The sequence below is a fragment of the Gadus chalcogrammus genome, chromosome 10 (assembly GCF_026213295.1).
Source record: "Gadus chalcogrammus isolate NIFS_2021 chromosome 10, NIFS_Gcha_1.0, whole genome shotgun sequence".
NCBI lineage: Eukaryota > Metazoa > Chordata > Actinopteri > Gadiformes > Gadidae > Gadus > Gadus chalcogrammus.
Genome location: NC_079421.1, coordinates 12,072,655 through 12,100,337, shown reverse-complemented (window position 1 = coordinate 12,100,337; position 27,683 = coordinate 12,072,655). Strand labels below are relative to the sequence as shown.

At 45.9% G+C, this 27,683-nt stretch overlaps 2 protein-coding genes and 1 pseudogene across 2 annotated transcripts; 1 reads left to right on the top strand and 2 right to left on the bottom strand.

The window, feature by feature from the left end:
• The first annotated feature begins 453 nt into the window (after positions 1 to 453).
• aldob (aldolase b, fructose-bisphosphate) lies at positions 454 to 3,128 on the top strand. The gene is made up of 9 exons (XM_056599853.1): positions 454 to 564; positions 1,021 to 1,133; positions 1,232 to 1,440; positions 1,555 to 1,609; positions 1,765 to 1,925; positions 2,043 to 2,126; positions 2,246 to 2,420; positions 2,554 to 2,753; positions 2,958 to 3,128. Exons 2-9 carry the CDS (start codon positions 1,022 to 1,024, stop codon positions 3,051 to 3,053), a joined length of 1,092 nt encoding a protein of 363 aa, XP_056455828.1. The 5' UTR covers positions 454 to 564; position 1,021; the 3' UTR covers positions 3,054 to 3,128.
• Positions 3,129 to 7,629: 4,501 nt separating this feature from the next.
• Positions 7,630 to 16,609, bottom strand: LOC130390987 (carnosine synthase 1-like; annotated as a pseudogene).
• A 2,463-nt stretch (positions 16,610 to 19,072) lies between these two features.
• On the bottom strand, positions 19,073 to 25,887 carry LOC130390491 (carnosine synthase 1-like). The gene is given in 11 exon segments (XM_056600479.1): positions 19,073 to 20,394; positions 20,396 to 20,961; positions 21,890 to 22,164; positions 22,352 to 22,583; positions 22,677 to 22,762; positions 23,038 to 23,251; positions 23,355 to 23,716; positions 23,719 to 23,805; positions 24,146 to 24,232; positions 24,491 to 24,695; positions 25,878 to 25,887. Coding segments are annotated over 11 exon segments (3,099 nt in total). The 5' UTR covers positions 25,881 to 25,887; the 3' UTR covers positions 19,073 to 19,412.
• Positions 25,888 to 27,683: the final 1,796 nt, after the last annotated feature.

Below are 27,683 nucleotides of genomic sequence, written 5' to 3'. Positions count from 1 at the left end.
AGGCTACATAAAATGTTGTCCCAACTAAAATATTCTGAAATGTGCATTTAATCTTCATTACAACGCATGCATATTATTCTCCTTTTGAGAAATGTAACTAAAATAGATAAACAAAAAACAAAGTAACCGGATTTGCAGCATTGCAAGGCGACAGCCGTCTCCATTTAGATTGGAACACGTCCCAACTAGATGATGCAATCCATTTCGACAAGGTGATCCTGATTTTCCACTAATATGTTCTAAGCTTTTACAGCCAGTACACTTTCAGGCCATGATCTTCGGAGTTGAAATCATCCTGTCAGGTTGTGATTAGTCAAAGTCCAACAATGATCATTAATACGTGGACCACGCCCAGTCTATGCGTTTGGACCAATTGCATGATGAACGCCGCTGCACGCCTCTGATGCACGCCTCTGCCACATGTTGCGCCTCCTCCTCCACTCCACAGTCAATAAAGCCCGCTCTGTGGCGACTGCTCGTCCTACCCGATCACTGCTCGTCTGTTGTGTGGCAGCGGAAGCCTTCTGTTCGTTTATCTTCAAGTGTGATATCAACAACTGCCAAGTAAGATTACTGCAAAAGCTTCTCATGTTTGGTAAAAGTTACTTGAATGGTGAAGTTAACATGCATGTGTTCAACTTATAATGCAATTATGGATCTGTATTCATATCTTCTATGATGTTGATTTTTTTATTTAACTTTTCGCGATGCAATTATTCTGTTCATTGGTTTGACGACGTATGCGGAAATGGTTCAGTGAATCTATATATCATCCATCGCCTCTTACGCTGATCCATAACCGGCAGTTTTTGCACTTATAAAACTAAAAATGTTGCATAGGTGGAAAGGTTAATTGTAGCCACTCTCTTGCATGTGCACATTAACCAGTAATCCTACCTGTGGTATTTTGATTTTGGTTTTATTCAGAAGTAAATGCAACTCCATAAAGCCAATGTGGCCCTAAGGACCTTTTACTGCCTGACGTAACACCTGATGCTCTCATTTTCTTTGTTTTCTTAGTATGACTCATCAGTTCCCGGCCCTGTCTCCGGAGCAGAAGAAGGAGCTCTCTGACATTGCTCAGAGGATGGTGGCCCCTGGAAAGGGAATTCTGGCTGCAGATGAATCCACAGGTGAAAAGGATACAATGCTTGGACTTGGACATAATGTTTCCTTCTGTGTGTATTCAAAAGTTACCTTGATAGTAATCATTCTATGTTTTCCTTCAAAGGCACCATGGGAAATCGCCTGAAGAAGATCAACGTAGAGAACAGTGAGGAGAACCGTCGCTACTTCCGCGACCTGCTCTTCTCCGTCGACACCCTCGCCAGCAGCATCGGGGGCGTCATCTGCTTCCATGAGACCCTGTACCAGAAGGCTGACAACGGCAAGCTCTTCCCCCAAGTCATCAAGGACAAGGGAATTGTTGTAGGCATTAAGGTAAACAAGGGGGCAACAAGCCCGCTTCTCAAGCCAGTCCTAAAAGGATTCGCACCTCAACTAATTTGTCACTTTGACCCTGGGAGTTACTGATTAATTTATTTCTTGTATCAGGTAGATAAAGGCACCGCTGGCCTGAACGGAACCGACGGTGAAACCACCACACAAGGTACTTGCTTGGAGCTCATCTCTTCTGTATTTTGAGAGAACATTATTTGCGTTTCTGTAATTGTCAACATGGCCCGACACTAAAGGATGCATTCCTGATCGTATCATATTAAAGGCATTAACAAGGTGTCTAAAAACGGGTGTGTCCCCCTGCAGGTCTGGACGGCCTTTCAGAACGATGTGCCCAGTACAAGAAGGACGGCTGTGACTTTGCCAAGTGGAGGTCCGTGCTCAAGATCTCCGACGGCTGCCCCTCCGCTCTGGCCATCGCAGAAAATGCCAACGTGCTGGCAAGATATGCCAGCATCTGCCAACAGGTGTGTGATTAGGATTCATCCTGCATCCATGCACATTCAGTGAAGTACATCAGTGATTCACTTCACGAGGACTCCATGAGTGCCGGTCGGTTAAAGTAACACAACTTGCCCCAACAGAACGGTCTGGTGCCCATCGTGGAGCCAGAGATCCTTCCAGACGGAGACCACGACCTGAAGCGCTGCCAGTATGTCACAGAGAAGGTCAGTAGAACACCATAACAAGCCCCAAACACTAAAGGCTATGCTCTCCAACAACTTTGACTCGGTGGATTGGTTTTCTGGCGCCTACATTTCCAACTGAACCGATTCCTGGTCCCCAGGTGTTGGCGGCTGTTTACAAGGCCCTGTCCGACCACCACGTCTACCTGGAGGGCACCCTGCTGAAGCCCAACATGGTCACCGCTGGACACTCCTGCACCCAGAAGTTCACCCCTGAGGAGGTCGGCATGGCAACAGTGACCGCTCTGAGGAGAACCGTCCCGTCCGCGGTACCCGGTAAGGCTTTCTTTAAAAAAAATGCTTTTTGAGGGACGGACATACCCGGTGTGGCACTACCAACCGAGGAGGCTGTAGAAGTCATGGCAAGGTGCACACTAGGTTAAACTAAGCGTGCCCCGGTTCCTCCCAGGCGTCTGCTTCCTGTCTGGAGGCCAGAGCGAGGAGGAAGCTTCCCTCAACCTGAACGCCGTCAACCAGGTGCCCCTCCACCGCCCCTGGAAGCTGACCTTCTCCTTCGGTCGCGCACTCCAGGCCTCCGCACTCGCAGCCTGGCAGGGCAAGACCGCCAACAAGGCCGCTTCCCAGCAAGCCTTCAGCACAAGGGCCAAGGTGAGCCAATGGGGGGGGGTGCATCACAATAATAATATGATGTATTCGAAGATTGTTGAGATACCATTGCTTATCTGGCTATTAAGTAACACATGGCAGATTTGTGATCATATTAACTTTGTCGGGATCCTTTTCCCTTGAAGTTGCCCAACGTGTGTGGCTGATTATTAACAGCCTGTCGACTTTGGCCCTTGTGTTCCTCAGATCAATGGCCTGGCCGCTAAGGGAGAATATAAGCCGACCGGCTCGTCCGACCAGTCCGCCACGCAGTCTCTGTACACAGCAAGCTACGTTTATTAAACGCAATATTTAAAAATGATGAAAAAAATAAATAAAGATGGACCAAAGTTGTTTGTACTTCCTGTCCTGCAAACTCCTGCTATTTCTTTATGCCTCAGATCTGAATAAATGTGACCAACTTTGAACTAAATGTTTGTATTGGGTTTTTGTGAAGTTAAAACCGTTGCATTGAAGATGTTTTCAATTTGAATAGGCAAAGTGTTTATTGTTCTGTAAAACAGAACAACTGTTTTACAGAACATATGAAGGACAACTGTCGTTGTCCTTCATAAAGGATGTAGGGGGATTCCTTGGACCTCCCTGACCAGAAGTTCCTGGTAGCTCTCCTTTTCCTGAAAGTGGGAGGAAAAGCCTCAAGATTATCCAGAGATTCTGCTCTCGAGCGTGGTCCACTGCTGACCTAGACCAGGGTCCCACTCCTGCAGAGACGCAGTGGTAATGTTATCAGATCACGTGTTGCAAAACACCTTCACCGACGTATATTGTGCAGTAGCGACATCATAGCCTGTGATTTCTTTCTATTCTGCTTGATTAGTTTACCAGAGGGGAAGCTCCCAGCTTGAGCGGCTTGGCCACCATGGCAGTATCCTTCATCTGACGGCGATGTGCATATCTGTGGTGCCATTGTATTCTTGATCGTCAATGTTGATGCCAGCTTGCCCCCACACGTTTAGCCTCTGGTAGTCCCCCTTTCTTACCCTTTTTTTTTGGCTACCACTATATAGTGGTAGCCAAATAATAAAACATAAGAAATTATCAAACAAGAATTAGAGATTGTTACACATTATGAACTTAAACACACTATAATTGTACAAAAGTAGGCTTTAAACACAGCCGGAGTTGGAAAATAAAGATAAAAAAGGTGCTGTATTGCCACCTGGTGGGCTGGCACGTCCATATAAAGCCGGATATGGCACCAAAGCGTAGTGAGATCATGCAGTGAGATGGATAGCCTACCATTTCAAGGCGGATTTACATGACTGAATAAGCAGAATAAATGCTATTCAGTCGGTATTGTTTCAAGTGTCATGGCTGGTTCGATGTGCTGGACAATCACCTGTAAATAGATCAGGACGAAAAAAATCTTTATTTTAATGGAAGAATATGCTCAAGCCTGGAAGGTGCTAGTAGGTCTACTATATCCAAGCACAAATTAAGACGCAACTAACTACCGCGTCCTTACTAATAGCACTTACTTCGGTTGTCAATTTCAAGGGAAATTATTACCTGGGATTGTGTTGACTTCAGAGCTCTACGTGCAGCCGTAGACAAAAAGATAAGCAGTCCAGAAACACATAAGCTACAAATGAACAGTATGGCTTGAATAAGCGTTTTCTGCATGAAAAAAAAAAATGAGACAAAGTAAATTAGAGAAATACATTCGTTTTTCAATATCATCCACTCAATATGGTTTGTGTTTGGTTTTTTGCTTGTTTTGGGCAATCACTTATTTCGGAGGGCAATTCATCTTCGAAATATCTAAACCATACAGCAAAAAAATACATTCTGATGAGCGCTGAAATTACCATTGGAATGAGGGCCACTACATACATGGCCAAACACACCGTCACCTACAAGAGAAAGGTGGTTTACAAATAGGTCTCTCTCCCTCTCTCTCTCTTTCTCTCTCTCTCTCTCTCGAAAACAAGAATTAAGGTAAACATACACATTTCTTGGATGGATGACGGACACTTGAAATGGAAAGAATCCCGCAGATGAAAAACTAGAAAGAGAAGAAAGGAGACAACTGTGAACGATAACATTAACATGTAGCATGCATTGAAACATGCCGTCGTTCCAATGTTTTGAGCGATAGTTAATAGTGTGATGTAGGCCTACCATTGCTCCCTGCCCGAAGGATATGTAGTTGATAATTGCAGACAAACCGTAAATAAAATAAAATTCAGACGCCATCAGGAGCTCCGCTCAGCCAAACATCAAAACCACAATCTGGGAAGGAGGACACAAGCGCACACGAGGGGGCGATGTTACTCAAGTTGTGATAAAACAAAGGACCCCTTTGTCCAGCCAGCCGCACACAACTGAGCCCCCGCATTTAATCCAGCGGGGATTAGATGCTAATTTCTGGGATGCCTCTGATATCTGGGTGTGGTATGACTGGAGGAGTGGTGACGGTTCAACATGAATTGATTTATTCAGAGCTACAAGGTAAACGGTCATGCCCTCTGCCGGGAGTTCACGGAGCATCAGTGGGACCCCAGAAATTCGATGGTATATTGGTCAGGATGCTGAAGAGGTTACCCCTATTGGGTCTGGTTTATCTCAGAGAGTATAAAGAGACAGTTGAACGGACCGTTGAGTTCGACCTTATATGGTGTTGTTATGACCACTCTATGAGTGAGCACTCAGCAGTCAGTCGGCCTACTGGTGTTATCTCTAATACTGTGTCAGGTCGAATGAGGTAAGCTTTAATACTGTAGGGTACAATGAAGTTACAGAGGAGATTTATTTACAGCACATTCCAAACACAAACACGAAGTCCTACCCCAAGAATCTGCGTCTCCCTCTTGATGAACAGATGCAGAGGCTTGCTGTTCATGACCACATTGAAGCTTTCCTGCGTCTGCCCTGTCTCGGTTGTTGGGATCTCGGATGTTTCCATGGCCTCTTAGGTTCGGGAGAGGAGGAAGAGGACAACACATGGAACCCCTTTTCAACACATGGCGTACCCCTTTTCAGGACAGACGGAATGCATCCAACTTAACCCTCTCCCTCCCCTGACCCAGACATCACTGGAGACAAAAACAGACATTTTGGGCTGGAGTGAAAACATTGTCAGATAAGGAAGGAATAACATCAAAAACAGGAAACTACCGACCTTTCCTTGGTCTTGCAAGCAGTTCAAACCGAGCAGAGGAGCATGTGACGGTGGTGATGAAAGAGTTGGGGAATCTTAGATTAAAAAAAAATGTTAAAAAAGGGAATAATTGAAGTCAAATGAGCTGCTACACCTTTGAGTATTGAGTCATTGTCAAATGTATTTATCACTCCAAATAATAATAATTAAAAAAAAATCGAATTTGGTGGACTCCGGATCGAGGTTACCGAATCAGACAGTAGTTTGTATAGTGCAAAATATGTTACTCTCTGTTAGATATGTTACTCTCTGCTAGATATGTTACTCTTCCACCTCGTTTCGGGAGAGGAGGATGAGGACAACACATAAGCTGCCACATCTTTGAGTATTCAGTCATTGTCAAATGTATTTATCACTCCAAATAATAATAATAAAATATATTTTTCGAATTTGGTGGACTCCGGATCGAGGTTACCGAATCAGACAGTAGTTTGTATGGTGCAAAATATGTTACGCTCTGTTAGATATGTTACTCTCTGTTAGATAGGCCTATGTAACTCTTCCTCCTCTCTTAGGTTCGGGAGAGGAGGAAGAGGACAACACATGGAATCAAACCCGATGCGTAGGCTACCCCTTTTCAGGACAGACGGAATGCATCCAACTTAACCCTCTCCCTCCCCTGACCCAGACATCGCTGGAGACAAAAACAGACATTTTGGGCTGGAGTGAAAACATTATCAGATGATAGGAAGGAATAACATTAAAAACAGGAAACCCCCGACCTTTCCTTGGTTTTGCAAGCAGTTCAAACCGAGCTGAGGAGCATGTGACGGTGGTGATGAAAGTTGGGGAAGCAATAAAAAATAAATTTGAACTAGAGAGGAGGAGCTAGAGATGTTAAAAAAGGGAATAATTGAAGTCAAATGAGCTGCCACACCTTTGAGTATTCAGTCATTGTCAAATGTATTTATCACTCCAAATAATAATAATAAAATGTTTTCTTCGAATTTGGTGGACTCCGGATCGAGGTGACCGAATCAGACAGTAGTTTGTAAGCAGTGCAAAATATGTAACTCTCTGTCCAGGATACAATGAAAGCAGTTAACGGACTGGCAGTGGATTCCTCTTGTATCTGCATTTACAATAATAAATAAGTTACTCATATTATCCCAAACTTCAAGTGAACCAACTTGAGGAGATGTCTGGACTACACCGTGCACTATGATATGTTATTCACAGTGTAATACCCATAGTTGCAACCTGTTTGATTTTGGGATTGGAGATGAGTGACTGTGCAAAGCGGGGGTTAGAGGTAATGTTTAAGTCCTAGTTCGCCATCTAGTGCCCAAACACTTCTCCAACATCCTTACCAACAAAGACCTGATGGTTGTGTTTACCACTTCTGCCTGGGTACATTTTCATGGCTGACCGTTTGCCTTTTGGGTCTAATGGCCCAAGAATGCAATGCTCTTAAATCCTGTTTGGGGAACGCATGTAATATGATGCAAAATTACCTTTAAGCTGAATACATTTCAGCAGCTTGACGTTGAATTGCCTTTTGCCCTTCATCTTCTCTACCCTGCCATTCTCAATAATATTTTGGCCAGCAGCTTTGACTACGGGAAAATACTGGCATGACCGGGATTTTCAAACTAGCAATCGTTATTGACACACTTGTTCTGAGCATCACTGTAGTGCACATTTTATGTTGCACATGGAGAATTGTAATGAAGTTCTTTGAGGTGATTTGGAAAAATATATTTTATTGACACCTTGACACCTTGGTTAAGGTGATATGTTAAGGCACTTATAGGTTGTACAGATAGTGAGAACATAGTTACTAGAACTTTTATTTGGCCTATATTTGGATAGCCATGAATAAAAAACTAGGGCCGTTGCCCTTAATGAATTGATGAAAGGACCAGGAATCTCAGCACTGTGATTTGTTGAACACAAAATTCTGTATATTACTTAAGAATCCTCCTCAATACATTAAGATTCAGATGAGTAAGACGTGTTTATATTCACTATAGATCAATGCACATTATCATGAGAGTAAATCATTTAGTGGTCGGCATACATGCTGTACCCTAAAACCCAATAAGGCGCTACCAAGATGCAAATAACGCATTGAGCCAGCCATCTCGATTAATTCAAAATGAGTGCTTTCAGTTTGCTCCGATCCAAAGCGTCAGATTAACTAAACTCAGACAGGAAGAAGGTGAGGTCATAGTGTGGGGGGCGGTGTAGCCCCAGGGCCTGGCAGAGGACGAGCATACGCTGGCGGGCTCTCTCGGCGCAGGTGTCCCTCATCGCCACGTTACAGAAGGGCTCCTCGTACTCCCCTGCGATGAGTTCGTCGGCCGCGGCCAGCTCGTTGAAGCAGTTGGCTCCTTCCTGGTGCAGGCTCCGCAGGTAGGTGAGGCTGGGACACCACGCACATCACCCCGGCAAAGTGGTGGCCCCCCGCCGGCAGGTCGGAGGCGGAGGGCAGGCGGGGCCGCACGCCACACGCCACCATGAAGGCCGCCAGCACGAGGTCCACACCGTACAGCTGCAGGATCCAGTTGCGAGAAGCCCCCCATGCGGGCGTTCATCTCGATCAGGCGCGGGCCCAGCTCCGGAATCTTCAGCTCCACATTGTACACGCCGTCGCGCAGGCCGCAGCCCAGGCAGGCGTGGTAGGCCGCCCTAATCAGCTGGCCACGCTTGTCCGGGGCCAGTCCCGAGGGCATCTGGGCCGTGGTCTCGGTGAAGGTCGGGGGTCGGGTGGGGCCGTTGAATATGACGACGTCGATGTCGTGTTCGGTGCCATCTACATACTCCATCAGGGTCATGGCGTTCCCCAAGCCCAGCCCGATACCCGGGTGGTCCGCTCCTCCTTCAGGTCACCTCCGATGCGTGCCTGCCTTGTTCAGGTCCGAGACGCTCTCCACTTGGTGGCAAGGCACCGCGTAGAAGCTGGGAAACTGAGAGAGCAGGGGAACGCATGGATGGAATGGATCATCAAGGGAACGGGAGGAAGTGTGTTCCGGGAAGCGTGGGGAAGCAACCAATAAGGAATGTGTGCAAGTGCTCTCGATCGTCTCTGTGGAGCCAGTGAGGAAATCCCTGGCACCGAATTCGGCAAGGGCTCTTAAGGTTTCCTCTTCCGAGCCGTTCATTCCTGGTTTGTATCTGTCCTTCCCGTCAGCCTGGCTATCCACCGGACCGGAGGGCAGCTCTACGGACGCGGTTAGGACCCCCGCGGCCTTTGTCAGCGACAGAAGGTGCAGGTGGGTTCTGCTCTTCTCCTTGGCGATGGACACGGCCCCTGGGAGAGGACCCCTCAGGCGGAGCGTGTCGCAGATCTGCGACGTCAGGATCACGCAGTCATCCCAGAAGCAAACGTAGCCGTCGGGGTGAAGCTCGGAGGCCGTCAGCCAATCACAGATGGGAATGCAGTGTTGCGAATCTTGCTGGTGGTTGGCGATCTCCGGGACGGCGAAGAAGTGATCCACCATCTTGGAAGCAAAGTGGTTGGGGTCGCCGTGACAAGGACTATCTGGTGGACGTAAGGAAAGGAGTAAAAGGGGTCATGGGCTTGGCATGGATGTGTGTGAGTACAGTAAATGTTTGCGGTATTAAGGGGTCACCCAAGGTTCTGTTTTGGGTCCACTTTAGTTTACTATCTATGTTAACAACATTGGCACTCATTGGCAGATATTGATTTACAAGTTTTCAGCCCCTGAAGCCTGTAACATCTTGCAGACACATCTTCAACTAGAGGACCTGATACCTACTTTACGTCATTGAAGACGTAAAGGGTAATCAAATGGAATTTACTTCACTAGCCAAACCTGTCACCAGCAGTATGTTTGGTGCCAGAATGTTACCTGTGGTTTCTGAGACCTACTGCTAAATGTTCGGTCTTTGTACTTTTTAATTTTGTTGTGAAACTGAATAGCTACCATCTTGGACAGGACTCCCTACTTTACCAGGACCTGGTCAAATAATGGTTTAATAAAATAAAAAAACAGGACCACAGATGTGAAGAGCAAATCTACACCTAAATGGAGGAAGACCAGAGAAGGGTTGATCTTACAAACCTCAACTTAAACTTAAATCTGAAAGACCAAGTGACCCCAAAGTTAAAGACATCATGATTACAACATGTATGGTGGTATAATTTCTCTATATGCATTAAAATGGTAATTAAGATGAACACATTCATGATATGAATTGCGCACCAATCATGTCTGTCTGCGCATTGACGCCTCCTCATTTTTCAGGACATGTCGGACTCTGCCTCCATGATGAGGCGGACACAGTCCAGGGCAGTCTTGGTTGCTAAGTGACGGAGCGAGACAGCAAACATAGGGTCAGTAAAGCCGCATGCTCTCAAGGTGGTCTCCAAGGACTGACACAAAAACTGATGGTGGGAGAGAGGAGAGTCCGAGGCGCCCACTCTACACACCAACTGGCGGAGAGATTAGGAAGGCAAAAAAAAGGTGAATGCTACAAACTAATAGTAACCCATGCTAATGACTTTAGAGATCAGATCTACGTGCACCTTGTAGATGAGATGGATGTCCTGTGGGGAGCGGTTAACCACGGCACACAATCTGAAGGACAGGTCAGGGATGGGAGGCGGGCCACCTGAGACAGGAAGGAAGACCACGATGCCATTTCATGGCAATAGTACATTGAGTAGACCAGTGGTTTTCAAACTGTGGGGCGCGCCCCCCCTGGGGGGCGCCAGAGTTCTTCAGGGGGGGCGCGACGTGAGAAAAAAATAAACCCGAAGAAAACCCTGAAAGACGATGATTCAAATCATCATCAGTCGTACTTCAACTGTAGAAGTAACATAACTAAATCAATTTTCAACCGTTTATCTTCGTGCAAACCATTTAACAAATCTACACACTTGTATCTTCAATAATATCGAACAGAATTTCGATATCATTTCAAATGTCTTCAGAATCACAGTTTTAGTTTCATACTGCTTCGTTTTCAGCTGTTTTCATTGAAGACGTCAGCCCATTCTGATACACCTACTTCTAGACATCGTAACTCATTCCTTTTTCAACCGTTTACCATCGTTCAAACCATTGAACAAATCTACACACTTGTATCTTCAATACTATCTCAACGGAATTTTGATAGCATTTATACTTTTTCAGAATCACAGTTTTAGTTTCAAACCGGCGTCGTTTTCAGTTGGTTATAATAATTGAGGTCACCATAGCAAACGCCGGTAAACAAACCCCGCCGAATAGTCGAATCTCTGGACTGAAAAGGCAGATCTGATTCGACTCAGAAAATTCAGAGTCGGGGACCCTGAATGAATCTGTAAACTGGCAGTTTACACAGATTAAGATGTTCAAATGTATTTAAAAGGTTAAGCTAAAACATGCTTAGATAAAGTTGTTAAATTGTGTTGTTTAAAAACGCAAAAAGATGTAATGTTTCAGAAATATGTTTAAAAAATATGTTAAAAAATGTGTTTCAAATGTTTCAAAAATATGTTCCATATGTTTTAAAATTATGATCGGAGATGTTTGAAATGTGTAAAATAATTAAAATAGCTTTCAAAACACAGGTATTTAGAACAAAAAATTGGGGGGGGGGGCTCAGCTGAATTTTTTTCTCTGAGGGGGGGCTCACTCTCTCACACTTTGAAAACCCCTGGAGTAGACCATTCCATCGATTTGTTTTATTGGAGACTCAAGACTTTCCATTCATATCTGCACTACCTTATCCGTGTCAAGTTCTGATTGACCTTCAATAACCTCACCTCCATTCTGTTCTGGCACAACATGAGCTTACACCCACTGTGACAATCCGATCTTTCCTCTGACTGATTACTGCTTGACCTTTAAAGCACACCACCCTTCCTTTCACCCAGCCCCCTACCTGTGTACATCTCCCAGGTGCGCACCTCCAGGGTGGCCTGGGGCTTCAGGGGAGGGCAGAAGCCCTCCAGAAGGGCTGCCTCTCCAGGGAGCAGCCCCGCAGGAGCTTGACCACGTAGGCCCACACCTCCTCCGTGATGTCCAGTGAGAGATACACCGGCTTTGAGGAGGCCGCCCAGTCCACAAACCGGCCTCCGCTGCGCCTCAACACAACCTTCATGATAGGAAGGCAAAGAACCGAGTTCTGTGTTATCGAATGTATGTTGTACAACAAAAATATTGAATCATCAGAGCGCAGGGCTGACATTGAACCCACCTTGTCAGCATGCCTCACAGCTTTGGATTCCAGTAAGGAGAAGACCTTATATCGAGTCGAGGTTGCTTTTCAGCGTCTTTCCGAGGAGAACCAGTTCTACGGCTCCCACGACGCCTTCCTCCAAGGGCGTGTCTGCTGAGGGGTTCAGAAGTGCCAGGGTGGGGGGTGTGTTGAGGCTAGCTTTCTTCAGCAGAACCCTGGATGTCAGGACATCACCCCAAAACCTCCCCAGCGGTCCAGAACTCGCTATCGGGCAGTCCGCCACACGGGTGACTTCCTCATTTGAATAAGGGTCACATGACAGGAAGTAGGTGACCTTGCGAGGATGGCTGAAGCTTGAGAGGAAGGTGCGGCCCTCGAGGTAAAATGTCACAGCCTTGTTCAACAGGAGGGAGGAAGAGGAGGAGCGGCGTATATTGCGCATTAGCGACGTCATAGCCTGGGTTTTCTTTCTATTCTTCTGGATTAGTTTACCAGAGCGGTAGCTCCCATCTTGAGTGGTTTGGCCACCATGGCACTATCCTTCATCTGGACGGCGATGAGCATATCTGTGGTGCCATTGTAGTCTTGCTCGTCCATGTTAATGCCAGCTTGCCCCAACACGTTTAACCTCTGGTAGTCCCCCTGTCATACAACCCTGGGAAAAAATTCAACCAAACATTGTCCTGGCTTGAAGACCACGTATTTGTAACTATTGTAATCTGTAGTAAGTATAATGTCATTGGTATAATTGCGTGTCTATTCAACCCATTATAACTTAATGAGGACCAGGCTCCTGATTACATCGTAGCGCATGCAGATTACAGGTTTATCAATGTACATGAGACCTTTTCAAAAGAAGCCCCCCCTTCTTGATATGTAAATTACGTTGTTGGCGGCCAGATGAAGAGGGGTCTGCCTGAAGTGGTCTCGTAGCTGAGCCGACGAACGGTGAATTAGACTCAAGTTGCTTATTGCTTTTAGAAAACGGTCTCTTTAAGTCTATAATAGGCCTACCCTTTTCGCCTGGGGCACCAAATTGTTCAGGATCGGCCCTGAATGCTCTTACAAGTTGAGCAAGACAGCACCATTTGAATTAGAAAAGTATTGTCACCTTCTCAAGGATTACTTGTAGGGAGAAAAAGTCATTGTTCTCCAGACATCCACAGGCAATGGGAGGAGGACGCAGGTCTTCAAGAACATTCTCTACATTCGGTCAGCCATAAAAAAAAAGTGATAACATGAGCAAGATGTGGCTGCACTTTTTATGTCATAATGAGATAGCAAAAAGCACAACAAAAAGCATTTTTCCCGCGATGTCTACCTCCTCACATTTTGCCTACCGACCTCAGAAACTCCCTGCTTCTGGTCTTGGCCTCAAATCTAGTCGTGTTCCTCTTGTTTGGTGACTTCCGTCAGGCTTTATTGTGAGGGCTTCTCTGACTGTGAAATGAAATGAGAATAATTTCGGTGCGCTGCTCGCTGACATCATTCCTCACTTTATACACACATAATATAGCCTACAGGTACTTTTCAACTTACACATTTGGAAAATTGTTACATTAAAGCTGATTTCGAAAGCAATTAAAACGCCTTTCGGCCTTGCATTTTTTACATTATTAAATATTAAAAAAATAAGAGACACTAATACATCGATGGATTAACATTTTTTTATTTTTTAGTTAACGCGGTTAAGCTTAATGATTGGTTACATCAACAAAAATCGACTGAATCGACAAAAGTAGTATTTAATTGCAAAAATTATGATTAGTAATAAAGGATTTATTGTTTTTAACACGGCATGTTATTGAATGAGCATTACCACTCTGTCTGTGTCCCGGAGAAACTATATCAAAGCACGTGCACACGCGTGCAAATATATCCACACGCAGACAGACAGAAGGACACACAAACGGTTTTGATAACATTGTTTAGAACATTTTATTTTGAGTTTTTGCGTTTATTACTGATTTAGGTCATATTATGTAAGTAGGCCCTTTACAATCAAGCAAGAAGGGTTGAATATTGCGATTTAAATAGCGTTTTATAATCTGTAATAGGAAGGTTGGCCCCAATAATGTTATCTTAAACAATTTAAATACTTAAAACCGGTGTCTTCCAGTGGAAATGTATGTGTTATATAAAACAGTAGACTAACAGTAAAGCCAACTATAGTGGTAATAATAAAACATAAAAAAATATCAAACAAGAATTAGAGATCGTTACGCATTATAAATTTAAAAACACACTATGTTTGTACAAAAGTAGGCATTAAACGTAGCATGTGTTGGAAAATAAAGATAAAAAATGTGTTGTTGTGCCACCTGGTGTGCTGGCCCATCCATATAAAGCCGGAGATGGCGCCAAAAGTGAGATGGATACCCTTTCAAGACAGTGCTGATTTACATGACTGAATAAGCAGAAAAATGCTATTCAGTCGGTATTGTTTCAAGTGTCATGGCTGGATTGACGTGCTGGACAATCACCTGTAAATAGATCAGGACGAAAAAAATCTTTATTTTAATGGAAGAATATGCTCAAGCCTGGAAGGTGCTAGTAGGTCTACCAAATCCAAGCACAAATAAAGATGCTACTAACTACCACGTGCTTAATAGCACTTACTTCAGTTGTCAATTTCTAGGGAAATTATTACCTGGGATTGTGTTGACTTCAGAGCTCTACGTGCAGCCGTAGACAAAAAGATAAGCAGTCCAGAAACACACAAGCTACAAAGGAACAATATGGCTTCAATAACATTTTTCTGCATGACAAAAAGAAAGAGACAAAGTAAATTAGAGAAATACATCCGGTTTTCACTATCATCCACTCAATATGGTTTGTGCTAGGTTTATTGCTTGTTTTGGGGCATCACTTACCATTAAGTGGGAGGGTAATTCATGTTCGAAATAGTGAAACAAATCAGCAAAAAACTTAATATTGATGAGCGTTGAAATGGCTATTCCAATGAGTGTCACCACATACATGGCCAAACATATCGTCACCTACAAGAGAAAGGTAGTTTACAAATAGGTCTCGGTCTCTCTCTCTCTCTCTCTCTCTCTCTCTCTCTCTCTCTCTCTCTCTCTCCTCTCTCATCTCATTCTCTCTCCTCTCATCTCTCTCTCTCTCTCTCTCTCTCTCTCTCTCTCTCTCTCTCTCTCTCTCTCTCTCTCTCTCTCTCAAACAAGAATTAAAGTAAACATACACATTTCTTGGATGGATGACGGACACTTGAAATGGAAAGAATCCCGCAGATGAAAAACTAGAACGAAAAGAAAGGAGACAACTGTGAACGATACATTACATGTAGCATGCATCGAACATGCCGTCGTTCCAATGTTTTGAGCGATAGTTAATAGTGTGATGTAGGCCTACCACGGCTCCCTGCCCGAAGGTCATGTAGACGTAAGACAAATTGTAAATAAAAAAGAATTCAGACGCCATCAGGAGCTCCGCACAGCCAAACATCAAAACCACAATCTGGGAAGGAGGACACAAGTGCACACGAGGGGGCGATGTTACTCAAATTGTGATAAAACAAAGGACCCCTTTATCCAGCCAGCCGCACACAACTGAGCCCCCATTTAATCCAGCGGGGATTAGATGCTAACTTCTGGGATGCCTCTGATATCGGGGTGTGGTATGACTGGAGGAGTGGTGACGGTTCAAAATGAATTGGTTTATTCAGAGCTACAAGGTAAACGGACATGCCCTCTGCGGGCAGTTCACGGAGCATCAGTGGGACCCAAGAAAATCGATGGATTGGCAGGATGCTGAAGAGGTTACCCCTATTGGGTCTGGTTTATCTCAGAGTATAAAGAGACAGTTGAACGGACCGTTGAGTTCGACCTTATATGGTGTTGTTATGACCACTCTATGAGTGAGCAGTCAGCAGTCAGTCGGCCTACTGTTATCTCTAATACTGTGTCAGGTCGAATGAGGTTAGCTTTAATACTTTGGGGTCCAATGAAGTTACAGAGGAGATTTATTTACAGCACATTCCAAACACAAACACGAAGTCCTACCCCAAGAGTCTGCGTCTCCCTCTTGATGAACAGATGCAGAGGCTTGCTGTTCATGACCACATTGAAGCTTTCCTGCGTCTGCCCCGTCTCGGTTGTCGGGATCTCGGATGTTTCCATGGCCTCTTAGGTTCGGGAGAGGAGGAAGAGGACATGGAATCAAACCCGATGCGTACCCCTGTTCAGGAGTCAGGACAGACGGAATGCATCCAATTTAACCCTCTCCCTCCCCTGACCCAGACATCGCTGGAGACAAAAACAGACATTTTGGGTTGGAGTGAAAACATCAGATGATAAGGGAGGAATAACATCAAAAACAGGACACTACCGACCTTTCCTTGGTTTTGCAAGCAGTACAAACCGAGCCGATGAGCATGTGACGGTGGTGAAAGAGTTGGGGAAACTTAGATTAAAGAAAAAATAAAAAATATTTTTAAGGAGGAGCTAGAGATGTTAAAGGTTGGGTATGGAATTCGCTTTTTTGGCCATTTTTGCAAAATTACTTGAAATCCTTATCATAACCCCTTACAGCCACTGAGTTAGAAGTACTGACATGAAAATTAAACAAGTCAATCATCTGTGGAACGGGCAGGGCTCGAAAAACTCCAGCCAATCATTTCCATAGCCACCGAGTTGCATTGGACAGTAAGTACGTCAATCAACGGTCGTACTGCACTCCCCACTCCCCCGCGCCCCGCGCGCGACCACTTCGTGCAGCTACTCGTGACCCAGAGCTCGTGACCCAGAGCAAGCTCCTGTTTGTTGTTATCCTGCGGTAAGCTACTGGAACTAGTTAACCACATTTGGACCTAGCAGTAGAAGACAATTTCCATGGCAGGACAAGACGCCACCATTCCCCACCACCACCACCACCACCAGCAAGAGAAGGAAAACTATTTTTCAGAGAGTAATTGATAATAAAAACGCTGAAAGAGAAAAACTGAAATCAAGAATAATCCTGGCGGCAACTGAAGGACGAGAAGGGTCTAAAAACCGATGCTTGTGTGGCGGTTGACCTAGTTTCAAAGTTTATACCGTTTATACTCGGTAATACCGGTGTTGAGACGTGTGAAAATGTCCACACCGCGGCAACCCTAGTGAAAACCAGGACTTCAATACAATCTATGAAACAAACATACATTTTCTAAACATAATAATGATTTATGTGACCGTTTAATGTTTATAACATCTGGTGCAACCATAGCCGCGGGAACGTATTCTCAGCAGGGGGTGCTGGAAAAAAACAACTCATAGGCTATAGCAGCGCAGCTCAATTACACCAGTGCATGCGCGCACAGTTGAAAATCGATCGTTGTGTTCACTTCCTTCACACCATGGTTCACATCCAGCTGCTCACAGAACAAGTTTAGCGCACCACCGCTACCCTCACACTTTTTCATATAACCTTTTTTCAGCAATGCAGGGTTTTATTCTATGCCTTTTTATTTTTCGTATTATTACTTTCAATGAATACAATTATTCATTCATAAAAACAGATCTGGTCCTTCAACTCTTTTCCCAAATATAGGTCGTCTCTACAATGGGGTTTGTGTTATATTCGGACCATATACGGTACAGCGGGCGCTCACATGACGTTAAGCATTTCCTGGTGCATAATGTGACGCTTCAGAACCTAAAATCCCGTTTCTCCCCGTTGACGCGACAACACATGAACCGGGCCGTTTTCAGAAATCTCCACTTTGGCCGGAGTTTTTTAGAAATGATCGTTTTCTGTGATAAGACAGGGCCTCGGCCAGGGGGTGTTGCACGACCCCCAGCACCCCTACTTCCCGCGGTAATGGGTGCAACTTACAGTGAATGTAGTGCCATGTGTTAAACGAAAACCTACGCTAGCCTGGCTCCGCTCTCGCGCATCTCTGTTCGCGCTCGTTGCATGATTGCGCGTCCAGGTTAACTTGGAATGGCGTGGAGTCAGCGTTGAAGGAGAGGGGGGTAGGCCCATTTTGAGGTTGTGTATTTGTCAAAATCTGCTGGCGTTTCGCAAATCCCATACCCAACCTTTAAAAAAGGGAATAATTGAAGTAAAATGAGCTGCCACACCTTTGGGTATTCAGTCATTGTCAAATGTATTTATCACTCCAAATAATAAGAATAAACATGTTTTTTTCGAATTTGGTGGACTCCGGATCGAGGTAACAGAATCAGACAGTAGTTTGTAAGTAGTGCAAAATGTTACTCTCTGTCCAGGATACAATGAAAGCAGTTAACGGATGGCAGTGGATTCTCATTGTATCTGCATATAACCTACCAAATAAGTTACTCCATTATTATCCCAAACTTCAAGGAACCAATTGGCTAGACACTTGAGGAGATGTTGCTGACGTACACCGCTACACGATTATGGTTAATTCACCAATGGTAATACCCATAGTTGCACACTGTTTTGAGTTTGGGAGAGACATGATGTGACCTGCAAAGCGGGGGTCTTAGAGGACTGTTTAAGTCCTAGTTCGCCATCTAGTTTCCTACACTTCTCCAACATCCTTACCAACAAAGACCTGATGGTTGGGTTACCACTTCTGCTGGGTATATTTTCTTGGCTGACCGTTTTCCTTTTGGGTCTAATGGCCCAAGAACTGCAATGCTCTTAATGCTGTTTGGGGCACACATGTAATGTGATACAAAATTACCTTTAAGCTGAATATATTTCAGCAGCTTGACGTTGAATTGCCTTTTTGCCCTCATCTTCTCCACCCTGCCCTATCTCAATCATATTTTTGGCCAGCAATTTGGACTACGGGAAGTACTGGCCATGACCGGGATTTTCAAACTAGCAATCGTTTTTGACACACTTGTTCATCACTGAGTCCACATTTCTGTTTCACAGGAAGACTTGTAATGAAGTCCTTAAGGTGATTGGAAAAATATATTTATTGACCACCAGGACATCTTGTCTACACTCATATTTTAAGGCACTTATGGGTTGTACAGATAGTGGGAACATAGTTACTAGAACTTTATTTGGCCTATATTTGGATATAACAATGAATAAAAAACAAGGGCCGTTGCCCTTAATAAATTGATGAAAGGACCAGGAATCCCAGCACTGTGATTTGTTGAACACAAAATTCTGTAATCTATTACTTAAGAATCCTCCTCAATACATTAAGATTCAGATGAGTAAGACGTGTTTATATTCACTATAGATCAATACACATTATCATGAGAGTAAATCATTTAGTGGTTGGCATACATGCTGTACCCTAAAACCCAATAAGGCACTACCAAGATGCAAATAACGCATTGAGCCAGCCATCTCGATTAATTCAAAATGAGCGCTTTCAGTTTGCTCAGATCCAAATCGTCAGATTAACTAAACTCAGACAGGAAGAAGGTGAGGTCATAGTGTGGGGGGCGGTGTAGCCCCAGGGCCTGGCAGAGGGCGAGCAGACGCTGGCGGGCTCTCTCGGCGCAGGTGTCCCTCATCGCCACGTTACAGAAGGGCTCCTCGTACTCCCCTGCGATGAGTTCGTCGGCCGCCGCCAGCTCGTTGAGGCAGATGGCTCCTTCCTGGTGCAGGCTCCGCAGGTAGGTGAGGCTGGACGTGGTCCTCAGGGCCTGGAGGTGCTGGGACACCACGCACATCACCCCGGCAAAGTGCCCCCCCGCCGGCAGGTCTAAGGCAGAGGGCAGGCGGGGCCGCACGCCGCACGCCACCATGAAGGCCGCCAGCACGAGGTCCACGCCGTACAGCTGAAGGATCCAGTTGCGCAGGTAGAAGCCCCCCATGCGGGCGTTGATCTCGATCAGGCGCGGGCCCAGCTCCGTCATCTTCAGCTCCACATTGTACACGCCGTCGCGCAGGCCGCAGCCCAGGCAGGCGTGGTAGGCCGCCCTGATCAGCTGGCCACGCTTGTCCGGGGCCAGTCCCGAGGGCATCTGGGCCGTGGTCTCGGTGAAGGTCGGGGGTCGGGTGGGGCCGTTGTCGGACACGAAGGCCCCCTCGAGTTGGCCGTTGAATATGACGACGTCGATGTCGTGTTCGGTGCCGCCTACGTACTCCATCAGGGTCATGGCGTTCCCCCAGCCCAGCCCGATGCCCGGGTGGTCCGTCTCCTCCTTCAGGTCACCTCCGATTCGTTCAAAATGGGCGACGCTCTCGGCCAGGGATTCTACTTTCCTGACGCCGACGGCACCCGCACCGTACTCCAGCTTCATCACAGCTGGAAACCTCACGGCCCCGTTCTTAGTGGCTCCTGGTCGGCCCAGGCCTCGCGCTGCTGCCTTATTCAGGTCCGAGACGCTCTCCACGTGGAGGCAGGGCACCGCGTAGGAGCTGGGAGATGGAGAGCAGGGGAACACATGGATGGAATGGATCATCAGGGGCAGGGGAGGAAGCGTGTGCCGGGAAGCGTGGGGAAGCAACCAATAAGGAATGTGTGCAAGTGCTCTCGATCGTGTCTGCGGAGCCAGTGAGGTAATCCCTCGCACCAAATTCGGCAAGGGCTCTTAATGTTTCCCCTTCCGAGCCGTTCATTCCTGGTTTGTATCTGTCCTTCCCGTCAGCCTGGCTATCCACCTGACCGGAGGGCAGCTCTACGGACGCGGTTAGGACCCCCGCGGCCTTTGTCAGCGACAGAAGGTGCAGGTGGGTTCTGCTCTTCTCCTTGGCGATGGCCACGGCCCCTGGGAGAGGACCCCTCAGGCGGAGCTTGTCGCAGATCTGCGACGTCAGGATCACGGAGTCATCCCAGAAGCAAACGCAGCCGTCCGGGTGAAGGTCGGAGGCAATCAGCCAATCACAGATGAGCACGCAGTGTTGCTCATCTTGTTGGTGGTCGGCGATCTCCGGGACGGCGAAGAAGTGATCCACCATCTTGGATGCAAAGTGGTTGGGGTCGCCGTCGACAAGGACTATCTGGTGGATGTAAGGAAAGGAGTGCAAGGGGTCATGGGTTTGGCATGGATGTGTGTGAGTATAGTAAATGTTTGTGGTATTAAGGGGTACCCCAAGTTTCTGTTTTGGGTCCACTTTAGTTTACTATCCATGTTAACAACCTTGGCAATACCTGCCATTGGACTTGTAAATCAATGGCAGATATTGATTTACAAGTCCATCGGTTTCAGTCCCTGCAGCCTGTAACATCTTGCAGACACATCTTCAGCTAGAGGACCTGATACCTACTTTACGTCATTGCATACGTAAATGGTGAGACGCAAATCAAATTGTAATTTACCTCACTAGCCAGACCTGTCACCAGCAGTATGTTCGGTTCCAGAATGTTACATGTGGATTCTGAGACCTACTGCCAAATGTTTGGTCTTTGCACTTTTTATTTTTTATTATTGTATCTTGTTGTAAAACTGATTAGCTACCATCTTGGCCTGGACTCCCTACTTTAACAGGACCTGATCAAATATAGGTTTATTAAAATAAAATGAAAAAATACCATAACATTGGGTAATGGAATATCTAAAATAACCTTATTAATAGGGCATGGCAATAATTCAATTCCATAGTTTAAATTCTCTAAATGGTACATATATCGTCATCTGTCATATATCATATATCATGTACCATCATATCAACATATCGTGATACACAGTTATGTGTTTTTCAATCAGAAGTTATACCCATCAAATGTTCAAACTATTTTTAGGTTACCTAGGAAAACAAGTCAGATACCAAACTTAAAAATTTGTGAGGAACCCTAGTTAAACCCTTAAGAAATAGGTATTTCGAATTCATAACCACATCATGTAATGCATAATAGTGTTTCATTACCGTAATTATATTATAATAATGAAATAATATATAGATATATCTTTGTGTGAAATCCACTCACTTTCAGCTGGTAATGGCGGGCCGCCTCCCATATGAAGCTCTTACTGTAACCACCGGCTCCTATGACGAGAACCGTCTTCCCGCTCATCAGATAGCGCTGGGAGCGAATGAAGGGGGTGAGGAGGAGCGTCCCGCGACACGCCTCCATCTCACTGTCTCTCGGCTGGATTTCCCACTCTTGCTCTGGGTAAGAGGAGTGAAGGCAGAGGCTTGGATGGAAGCCCAGGACCACAGGTTTGATAGTGGCTCCGTCAGATGTGAAGAGCAAGTCTACACCTAAATGGAAGAAGGCCAGAGAAGGGTTGATTTTACAAACTTAAACTTAAACTTAAATCTCATCGACCAAGTGATACCAAAGTTAAATACATCATGATGACAACATGCATTGACTTGGTGGTATAATTTCTCTATATGCATTCAAATGATAATTAAGATGAACACATTCATGATATGAATTGCGTACCAATCATGTCAGTCTGCGCATTGACGCCTCCTCGTTTTTCAGAGGACATGTCGGACTCTGTCTCCATGACGAGGCGGAGACAGTCCAGGGCAGTCTTGGTTGCTAAGTGACGGAGCGAGACAGCGAACATAGGGTCAGTAAAGCCGCATTCACTCAAGGTGGTCTCCAGGGACTGACACAAAGACTGATGGTGGGAGAGAGGAGAGTCCGAGGCGCCCACTCTACACACCAACTGGCGGAGAGATTAGGAAGGCAAAAAAAAGTTAAATGCTACAAACTAATAATAACCGCTGCATATGACTTTAGAGATCGGATCTTTGTGTACCTTGTAGATGAGAGGGATGTCTTGTGGGGAGCGGGTAACCACAGCACACAATCTGAAGGACAGGTCAGGGATGGGAGGCGGGCCACCTGAGACAGGAAGGAAGACCACGATGCCATTTCATGGCAATAGTACATTGAGTAGACAATCTAATCGATTTTGGTTTAATGGAGACTCAAGACTTTCCATTCATATCTGCACTACCTTAACCATGGAAAGTTCTGATTGACATTCAATTGCCGCACCCCCGTTTTGTTCTGGCACAACATGAGCTTACACCCACTGTGATGATCCCATGTTTCCTCTGACTGATTACTGCCTGACCTTTAAAGCACATGACCCTTCCCTTCACCCAGCCCCTTACCCGCATACTCCTCCCAGGTGCGCACCTCCAGGGTGGCCTGGGGCTTCAGGGGAGGGCAGAAGCCCTCCAGAAGGGCTGCCTCTCCAGGGAGCAGCCCCGGCAGGATCTTGACCACGTAGGCCCACACCTCCTCCGTGATGTCCAGTGAGAGATACACCGGCTTTGAGGAGGCCGCCCAGTCCACAAACCGGCCTCCGCTGCGCCTCAACACAACCTTCATGATAGGAAGGCAAAGAACCGAGTTCTGTGTTATCGAATGTATGTTGAACACAGAAGGTATTTGAATCATCAGAGCGCAGCGTTGGCATTGAACCCACCTTGTCAGCATGCCTCACAGCTTTGGATTCCAGGAAGGAGAAAACCTTATTTCTGATCAAGTCGAGGTTGCTTTTCAGCGTTTTTCCGAGGAGGACCAGTTCTACGGCTCCCACGACGCCTTCCTCCAAGGGCGTGTCTGCTGAGGGGTTCAGAAGTGCCAGGGTGGGGGGTGTGTTGAGGCTAGCTTTCTGCAGCAGAACCCTGGATGTCAGGACATCACCCCAAAACCTCCCCAGCGGTCCAGAACTCCCTATCGGGCAGTCTGTCTCAAAGGTGACTTCCTCATTCGAATAAGGGTCACATGACAGGAAGTAGGTGACCTTTCGAGGAGGGCTGAAGTTTGAGATGAAGGTGCGGCCCCGAGGTCAAAGGTGACAGCCTTGTGCACCAGGAGGGAGGAAGAGGAGGAGCGTGACAGCCATGATGGCGAGAGACAGAGCAGAGCATCTCCTGGAAAACAAAAGAAAATAAAGATGGATTAGGAAGCAGATAAGGAAAGGGTGAGAACGAAAGAGACAACTTCCTGAAAGGTGTTTCGGTGTTGACTTTAGCACTATGCGTCACTGGAGCTACAGTACACACCTTCACATAAAAACATTTAATGGATGGAAAATACACTTAACACATTTGCCTTGATTGGCATTACCCCCCACAATCTCCCACTGTTGACTGTTAACATCGGCAGCACATTATTTACACATAAACAGTCCAAATCAAACCTCAACAATGCAATTTGTATGATATACAAACAAAAGGCTGCAGATGTAGGTATTCAGCAGGTTTTTTTTACCTTGGGTGCGCTGGCCTGCCTCCAGCATGGAGAGGTATGGCAGAGGGGATCCCAGAACACACAGGCACTGATCCGAGTGCACCACACCTGGACAGTAGACACCATGAAAAACATGTCTGTTAACGGTTCAATGAGTTCATCATCTCAATATATGGTTGTAAGGGTAGCAGAGGATGCAGGGTCGATTCATTCATATGTGACATGAGCAGCTGTCTCGCACAGGTGTCAGTAAGGGTGTGGTTTACACTAACAACCCATTGACTTGATGCTTGATAGCACCTCAGTGTAGCATTCATTACATATCTACTATGCAGCAATGCGGTCAGAAATGTGGTTCTACCCTACCCGGTAGTAGGTCCTGTGTTCCAGGTAGATTGAGTTCCCTGAGGGCCTGCTGCAAGAGCTGGTTCAGCTTCTGCTCCAGGCCATATGTTGGTGGGTTGAAATGCCTGCTTTGGAGAGAGGGGGGGGCGTCAGGTGGTGTAACAGCCATCCTGGAGAGGGAGCTGAGAGAGAGCTGAAGTGGGTGTGAGGGGTGAGAGTGAGAGAGCTATTGAGGGGGAAAGTTAGAGAGAGAGAGAGAGAGAGAGAGGAGAGAGAGAGAGAGACAGAGAGACAGAGGGAAAGAAAGATACACACAGACAGAGAGAGAGACAGAGAGAGAGACAGACAGACAGACAGACAGACAGACAGACAGACAGACAGACAGACAGACAGACAGACAGACAGACAGACAGACAGACAGACAGACAGACAGACAGACAGACAGACAGACAGACAGACAGACAGACAGACAGACAGACAGACAGACAGACACAGAGAGAGATTATTCTAGGAAAATGTGCCAGCTGTCTCTGAATGCAAACAAGTGTATTTGTCATTTAAACTTGAAAGCATAAGTTATCCATTCACAAGGTTTGAAAGGAAGTTAAAATTAAAAGGATATTATAAAATGGCACACTCAAGGCATAGCATTGCTAGCCTATTAGAACATAGCAGATTTAAACAAAAGAGAAACATGTTAAAATGTCATGAGGTTATGAATAGCTCTTACATTTGCAGACTACTTATTTTATAGGGATGTTCACATTTCATGATTCCGTTCTAACTATATTCAGCACTACAGAATTACTTTAATTGATACACTGAAATAATGTCTAATAATCCCTTTGATTACATATCGACAGTTGTTTATTCGAATAATGAATAATATTTGAAACGCTCCCTATTATATAAAACGCTTTAAGGAAAAAAAAACTAAAAAAAAACATTGTGGGAGGCCAATAGAAATGTATTTCTTGGGGGTCCAAAAGAATAAACCACATTTGTTGTGTGCAGGATATGCTTTCTATAAATAGTAATTGGACCATACTTTGACCCCTTCCCTTTAAGTATGGATGACATAATCGGATTTAGACCTGGCCAAGTTTGACCTTTAACTTTAAACCAGACTATAAATTATGTTTTATATAAACCACTAGACTTGCATGCACAAATAAGACAAATATGCAGCAATATCATAGTGCAAAACGAGTCAATGCTTATTTATTTTCAATGATACATTAATCATCACTTAATAATTATTAGAAATTATTTTGCAAATCGAAATTGTAAATGGTAGGCAATGATATACAAAAAGAATAACGCAAAACGATTCGCTTACAACAAAAAATACAGCTCCCGAAATATTAATTATAAGAAATATCAAGTTACATGGTTAAATTGGGCTCACCATGGTGACGGTTAGGGTGCCGAACTGTGAATGCGCCTGGTTCAATACCTGCTCCAATATAACATGGAAGAAGTCACGTTGAGGCGAGCGAGCCACAAGAGAGCACCAATCCAGGGTTAGAGAGGACTCTGTATTGTAACGTTATCCGGTATACCGCAACGCAATTTCCGGTCTATTTCTTGCGCTGAGCTGTGTACACCGATTTACAGTCACCCGAACGAGTAGCAGAATACATTTTTAAGGATAGCAAATACATAAGGTTAAAAAGGAAAATAGATTAGATATTGAGTTTTTACGAAACTTTGCTTTAACAATACACGAAGCATTTAACGGAAACGATATCCCTCTATTGAAAGTCCCTCCCTCTCTAGACGCGATCCCATATCAATGAAAGTCCCGCCCAAGTGAACGCTTAGCATATCCAAGCAGTCAGGTGGAACATAGACAAACTCTGATAATAACTACCTCTCATAGTGGAGTATGTTATACCCGTGTACACGTGGGTTTCCACCCGCACTAAAATACATATTTTCTCGCTGCTCGGTTACTCCTGCCGGTGCCCATTACATTTGGCATCTGGGCAATAGACCTGGAGTTGGTCTCCGGGCGTGCCGCAGCACTGTGCAGTAGCGCAGAGATCGTTTATTGGACTGTGGCATGTGCCAACGCGACCACTGATATACCATGGCCAGGGCCGTTGCTACAATTCCTGGGCCCCTAGACAAGATTTACTGATGGGCCCCCCTGCGCTGAATTGTTGAGGGGGGGGGGGGGGGGGGGGGGGGGGGGGGGGTGGGTGGGGGGGGGGGGGGGGGGGGGGGGGGGGGGGGGGGGGGGGGGGGGGGGGGGGGGGGGGGGGGGGGGGGGGGGGGGGGGGGGGTGGGGGGGGGAGCAATTGTTGACGGGGGGGGGAGTGGGGGTGGAAGGAGCAATTGTTGACGGGGGGGGGGTGTAAGGAGCAATTGTTGACGAGGGAGCAATTGTTGACGGGGGGGGCGCTATGGTAGTACTATGGGCTGGTAGTAAAATAATTATTATTATTTTATTTTATTTTTTGTGGGCCCCCCTTGGGCTGTGGGCCCCTAGAATCGTCATCACCTTTCACCCCTTATCGACGGCCCTGACCATGGCACATGCCATTCTGGAACGGCACATGCCGTTCAGGTGGAACGGCATAGCGTTCAGGTATGGCAAGCCAACCCCGACAGAAAACGACCTCATTCAGTCACGTACCACCTTCATTACGCGGTTAAAAACGCCGAAAAAAATGTATAGGCTAAAGGCGGCTGCATGCTTCAGCGTTGGTGTTACGTTGTTGCGCAAAATTACTCAAAGCAATTCATGCTCCCTTTTAGGTTGCGCGTGTTGCGCGTGTTGCCAAGCAATTTACCGCCAGAACAGTAGGTGGAGTAATATGTGGAGTAAAGTTTTTCGTTGAAGACGACCTCGAGATGACGTTTTGTCTGTGGGAGTCGTTGGTTTGTTTATGTGCCAGATTGTGTTCTCCCCATACACAGTGAATGATGGCAACAGACAGAGGAACAGGGGTGATGAAGTTGTTGATCATTGGGGTTGTATAAATGTGCATATCTCTCTACATTTTAAAACGACATAATGTGTTGGCAGCAAAGTTAACTTCACTTCACGTTAATGCTTTTGTATATGAGCCTGCCGGGTCGTCCTTGCCTTATGGCTTTTAAAAATGGCGGTATGAAAACAGGAAATGTGATGCTCCAGACAGGAAGTAGTAACCAGACCAGCAGACCAATCACAGCCTTGCAGGCTGCGCGGCTCGCGTAAAAGCTT

Coding starts and splice junctions, on each gene's coding strand:
- aldob (XM_056599853.1), top strand. CDS start 1,022: ATGACTCATCAGTTCCCGGCCCTGTCTCCGGAGCAGAAGAAGGAGCTC. Junction 1,610..1,764: donor CGGTGAAACCACCACACAAG/GTACTTGCTTGG, acceptor GTCCCCCTGCAG/GTCTGGACGGCCTTTCAGAA. Junction 2,421..2,553: donor CGTCCCGTCCGCGGTACCCG/GTAAGGCTTTCT, acceptor GGTTCCTCCCAG/GCGTCTGCTTCCTGTCTGGA.